Source organism: Mus pahari, chromosome 7 (genome assembly GCF_900095145.1).
Source record: "Mus pahari chromosome 7, PAHARI_EIJ_v1.1, whole genome shotgun sequence".
In the NCBI taxonomy this organism is placed as follows: Eukaryota; Metazoa; Chordata; class Mammalia; order Rodentia; family Muridae; genus Mus; species Mus pahari.
Window position 1 is genome coordinate 55,631,084 of NC_034596.1, and position 6,355 is coordinate 55,637,438.

A 6,355-nucleotide genomic window follows, 5' to 3' on the forward strand; every position below is an offset into this window, starting at 1 on the left:
TNCGCACCACGATGTACAACGTCCACAAGCAGGAGTTCATACATACACACACACTAGATTAAAAAATACCATATACATTTGCATAAACTATATAGATAGAATCATTCTTTTTACCTTAATACATAAGTCTATGCTGATTTTTTTTTAATGTATATAAGTACATTTTTGCTGTCTTCAGACACACCAGAAGAAAGCATCGGATTCCATTACAGATGGTTGTGAGTCACCATGTGGTTACTGGGAATTGAACTCAGAACCTCTGGAAAAGCAGCCAGTTTTCTAAACCACAGAGCAATCTCTCCCGCCCCATCTATGATGAATTTTAATGTATCCAATTTTAGAAAAACAAAAAAAGAATTTACAAAAGTAAAGGTTTTATTTTCAATCTTAGTGTCATTTGTTACACTGAAGGACAAAACATAATTTTATTCTCATTAGTCTTTAGATAGAAATCAATAAATGTCAATGATAGAAATCACATAAATTAAAACTGTTGTACTTTTCTCCCTGTTAATACACTGACCAAGACGAATCAAAATTAAGTAAGAGAATTTAGTATTTATTTATATAAGCCCACAATCCCAATACTTGGGAGTTGGAGACAAAAGATCAGGAGTTCAAACCAGGCTCAACTACGCGGCAAATTTGTGGCCAGCCTGGACTATAGGAGATCCTGTCTCTAAGACCATGGAATGAATACAGTAGGTTTTAAGGTTCCTCAAAAAATTAAAACTAGAACTTCTAGGGCTGGAGAGATGGCTCACCAATTAAGAACCTGGCTGTATGCCGGGCAGTGGTGGTGCACGCCTTTAATCCCAGCACTTGGGAGGCAGAAGCAGGCAAATTTCTGAGTTCGGTCTACAGGCCTGGTATACAGAGTGAGTTCCAGGACAGCCAGGGCTAAACAGAGAAACCAAAAATAAATAAATAAATAAAACAACTGCTATTATACTAGTCATTGACTATTCTACAAAATAAGCTAGGCTTAAAAGACATAAAATGCCCTTAATCACAACTGTTTATTTTCTAGGCATAAATGTTACTCAGAAACCCAGCTTGGGAGTATGACCTAAAATAGTTTTTATATATAAATTACATCTCTAATTTGAAAAAAAAAAAACTTACTTCCTAGCAATTGTGGTCACTCGGATGCGTCTCTGGCCACTTGAGTGCTGATACTGGGTCACAAATTGGACTGCACCTCGTCCTCCTTGAGGAATTGGAGCATTATGCTGTATGTATAAAAATAAAGAAATAAGAACTAAGCAAAATCTACCATGGTAACGTCACAGTATCAAAAATAACATACTCTCTACCACTAAGAAAATCAGTGTAGGACAAGGAAAAGCCCAGGGGCTGGAGAGATGGCCCAGCAGTCAAGAGCATTTGCAGAGGATGCAGGTTCAGTTCCCAGCACCCAGTCAGCGGCTCACAACCCTCAGTCATCTAACACTCATCAGGCCTCTGCAGGCACCAAGCACACAGATATTGCACATGTATACATGCAAGCAAAACATTCACACATATAAAATAAAAATAAAAATGAAATAAAGGCCCAGTGTCGGATGCCTTCACTACTGACCGAGCCCAGTAAGTATTTAAAGAACCATCAGAGCCGGGCATGGTGGCGCACGCCTTTAATCCCAGCACTCAGGAGGCAGAGGCAGGCGGATTTCTGAGTTCAAGGCCAGCCTGGTCTACAAAGTGACCAAAAAAAAAAAAAAAAGAATGCAAAACACATTTAGTGTAGAAGGACTCTATCCAAACATAACAAAGGCCATGCATTAAAAGGTTATAACTAACATCACACTAGGGGGGAAAACTGACAGTGTCTCTCTAACATCTAGAACAAAATTAGGATTCCCATTTCACCACTCTCACTAAACACTGTACTACCAAAAGTCCTAGCCACAAAATCAGGCAAGAGAAAAAGCATCAACACTGGAACAGAGGACGTCAACCTGACACTGCAAATGACATGACTATCCCTCGTTTGCAGAAATCTCTACACACTCATCCAAGAACTATTCGAAATAATGAAAACAACTGCTCTTTAGAGTCAGAGGAGGGAGGAGCTGGAGAGAAGGCAGTGACTCAGAGAGAGTACTGTTCTTGCAGAAGGCTCAGGTTTGATCTGTGGAACTCACACGGATGACAGTTTTCAACCACCTAAACTCTAGCTCCAGGGACTTGATGGCTCCGGCTTTTGTGTGCACTTGCACATATAGGCATATAACCTACACACATACACATAATTTTAAAATAATTACTTTCAAAAAAAAAAAAAACAGGCCATGTGGCATCCTAGCACTTGAGAAGTAGAGGACCAGAAGTTCAAGGACATCATCACCTACAAAGGAAATTCAAGGCCTGGCTACAGAAGACTGTGTCTATTAAAAAAATAAGAAAAATCAGTAACACTGTTATATCCCTATACCAAAGTCTCTGAATGGAAATCACGGGCTAGGCATGGAGAGTTCAGTCATGGAAGGAACACCTGTCTAGCAAGAGTCAAGACTTGGGTTCAATCCCCAGCACTGCTGAGAAAGAAAGAGGTATGGGGATAATCCCATTACAATAGCAATAAAACAAAACAACTATAAATAAATCCAAACAAAATTGAAAGAAATTAAACAAAAATATAAACAAATGGAAAGGTATCTTTGTTCGTGGACAGGAAAAGTCAGTATGTTAAAATGTCTACACTACACAATGCAATCTACCTGTTCATTGCTAACCTATCAAAATTCCAATGGCATGGCTCACAGAACTAGAAAATACATCCTGCAATTCATAGGAAAGATTCAGTGTCTAAATTAAGTACCTGTTTACCTTCCAGTATTAAAATGCAGTCAGCCAGACATAGAGGTACATGCCTAATCCCAGGATTTAGGAGGCAGAGGCATCTCTGTAAATTCAAAGCCAGCCTGATCTACATAGTGAGTTCCAGACAGCCAGGGCTATATACTCTGTCTCAAAATACCAAAAATAAATAAATAAATAAAAATAAAAATAAATTATTTTTTTAAAGATAGGCAGTCATACCTGATTAACAACTTCAAAATATATGGCTAAGGTTGTCGTGGGACTGAGTCCACAGATTTTCCACTGACAAGTGCCACCTGTTCCAATCTCCTACAAAAATAAAAGACAAGGTGCTTGAAAGTTAAAGAACCTTATTTATTAATATATAAGAAGAAAAGCAGGGATAAGCCTCTGGTAAGGAAAAACACTCACCTTTCAGATTAATTCAGTAAATGTTAAAAGCTTAAAATTTTTAACATTATATCACAAACACATAATCAGTAAATTTAAGCGATTTTACATGATAAAATATTAAAATTATTAAAAGGTCTGTTAAGTAAACTAAAAGGATACAAGGTCCTTTGAAGCAAGCACTTTTTAATGAAGGATCAACCAACCAATTCCTTACCTCTCCACCCCACTCTCCCATCCGTATACAGGACTCTACATATGTATATATGAATGGACCCTCTGCATTATAAGCATTCTAAGGGCCAAGAAACTTTAGACACAGGACCTTACCATACAAATGGCATGTAAACTGATTTTGTGTCTTTGTCGTTTTTTGAAAGCTGGTGATCTACTTTGTACTATCTTATCATCCTAGCTGCAGCCACATGACAGTAATTCTGGAATGCACTATAGTCTCTCAACAGGCAGCGGAAAGAAAGGAGCTGAAACTTAAACTCCTCTGACTTGGTTGCTCTGTTGCTAATCCTGGTGACAAAAACCATTTGGAATTAATGTTGCCTTTCAGAAACCTAAAAGCTCCTAAACTTATTTCAAAGCACTAAGACAAAGACAAAGCCATATGCCATAGAGCACTGGCAGCAGCGATATGCGCTAAGAAGCACGCATGGAAACATACTGATGGAAGGTCAGCCACACAACTTCAAAGAAACGGCAGAGGCTTCCATGATGGGTCTGTCTTTGTGCTAGCCTAGAAATTAACTATATTTTTAGAACAAACAATACTTACATTTTCAGACACGCAGGGTCCTTTAGAATTAAGAGACACACAGGGTCCAATAGCTCCTGAAATCTTTATTTCCCTTGAAGTCTGAAAATAAGAACATGATACAATGGGTTCCCTAAAGATGAAGTCAGGGCTGGCAAGATGGCTGAATGGATAAAGTATTTGCCCCCAAGCCTGCGTCTGAGTCCCGTGAGTCACACAGTAAGAGGAAAGAACTGACTCCTAAGTTGTCCTCACATCGCCATACAAGCATTCTAACATGGCATGTGGGTGTGCATGTGCATGTGCGTACACATAAATGTAAGAAAAATGTTAATAAGTTCAGATGTTTATAAGTGCTTTAAAATAGAAGATATTCTTCATATTTAAAATTTTAAAGTCCATGAATTCTAAAACTCATGGACTTTAGAATGTGGACAACTTTAATTCCAGCACCTAGAGGCAAAGTCAGGTGGATCTCTGTGAGGCTGAGGCCAGTGTCTACATAGCAACCTCCAGGCCAGCCAGATTATACAGAGAAACATGAGTTTTCCTTAACCTACAAATGACAGATGTATGTATCTCCAATCTACAACAGCTCACATAATTAATACTTTGGTTCTTATATTTCAACCACCCACTCTCACAAGGCATTCTTCTCAATTGTCAACACTTTATGTTGGTCTCCTGAAAAAAATTCATTTCCTCTCATCGTTCAGAAAACACCATAAGCCACATTCCCCCGGAATAAACTGTATCCTGGATAGACTCACTTCTCTTTTTTGTTTGTTCATTTTACTTTCGAAACAAGGTTTCTCTGTGTAGTCCTGACTGTCCTAGAACTTACCCTGTAGGCCAGGTTGACCTTGAATTCAAGAGAACTGCCTGCTTCTGCTTCCTGGGTGCTGGGATTAAAGGCAGGAGCCACCGTGTACAGCTCTCAAGTCTCTATTTTTTTTAATTAACTTTTTTTAGTATTTTTTTTTCTTATTCACTTTACATCCGGTTCACTGCCCCCCTCCCAGTCACCCCCTCCCACATTCCTTCCCCCATCCCTCCTCCCCTTCTCCTCTGAGTAGGTGGATGCTCCCCTGGGCATCCCCCACACTGGCATATCACGTCTCTGTGAGGCTAGGTGCATCTTCTCCCACTGAGGACAGGCAAGGTAGCCCATCTAGAACATATCCCACAGGGAGGCAACAGCTTTTAGGATAGCTCCCACCTCCACCTGTGAGAACTGGGTGGGAGAGGTGGTGGGAGAAGCGTGGTTGGGGAGTTCAGGATCAGGTGTGGGGAGGGGCAGGAGGGATGGCCACATGGCCATGAGAATGAGTGGAAACTTGTAACTGACAGGGGTGGAGAAGTAAGAGCATCTCCAGTAAAAGACAGAGGCCTGGCATAAGGGAGGCGCCCGGAGTCAGTGGAGGTGCTGGTTCTCTACTTAAACTTCATCACTTTGTTTTCTACTGTTAGTTTATTAAATCATATGTATAATTTAATCTCTCAAAACTAAGTTTCCCTATAACAAGACCTCCACCTTAGAGATCCAATCACACCTCTACAATTTCCTACCATCATGCCAGCTACATAGTAAGCCATCAATAAAATGCCAATAAGAAATGTTCACATCTCTACAATTTCCTACCATCATGCCAACTACATAATAAGCCATCAATAAAATGACAATAAGAAATGTTTAATGAAAATTCAAAACCAATGGTTTTGTAATATACATGTAATTACCAATAGGCCTTCCAAGTGTTTTAAGTCAAAATTTGAAATTTATGATGGAATTGTACACCCAACACTAATAAAACAAAAGAATAATTCCCTCTCAAGTTAGAAATTTTCTACCATTATAGAAAACTAACATAGCCAGGTAGAGGTTGTGCAACGCCTCTGATCCCAGCACTCAAGAGGCAAAGGCAGGTGGATCTCTGTGAGCCCAACCTGGTCTACAACGTAAGTTCCAGGACAGTTAAGGCTACCTTGAGAAACCCTGTCTCAAACAAACAAACAAATCTAACTGTGCTGTGCATAGGGAAGCACACCCTTAATCCCAGACACTTGAAAGACAGAGGCAGATGAATATCTACATTTAAGGCAAGTCTGATCTACAGAGTGAGTTCCAGGACAGCCAGAGCTACGCAGAGAAACCCCGTCTCAAAAAACAATGCAAACAAATAAACAAAAAAGCCTAACATATAAATTGAGTATAAAAATATATAACATCTAGTGCCAGCCACAGTAGAACACAGCTGCATCACAGCAACTGGAAAGCTAAAGTAGGAGGATCAGGAGTTAGAAGACAGACTGAGTGGCACACACCTTTAATCCCAGCACTCGGGAGGCAGAGGCAGGTGGATTTCTGAGTTC

General features: G+C 39.8%; 1 protein-coding gene across 1 annotated transcript in view; it reads right to left on the bottom strand.

Moving 5' to 3' along the window:
- Sec23a (Sec23 homolog A, coat complex II component) overlaps positions 1 to 6,355 on the bottom strand; it is a 40,647-nt gene that overhangs the window by 21,030 nt on the left and 13,262 nt on the right. Inside the window, exons 7-9 of the mRNA XM_029540959.1 lie at positions 4,004 to 4,084; positions 3,046 to 3,135; positions 1,126 to 1,232 (exon numbers count right to left, since the gene is read on the bottom strand). Coding sequence (XP_029396819.1) covers positions 1,126 to 1,232; positions 3,046 to 3,135; positions 4,004 to 4,084 — 278 coding nt within the window. The remainder of the gene's footprint in view (positions 1 to 1,125; positions 1,233 to 3,045; positions 3,136 to 4,003; positions 4,085 to 6,355) is intronic.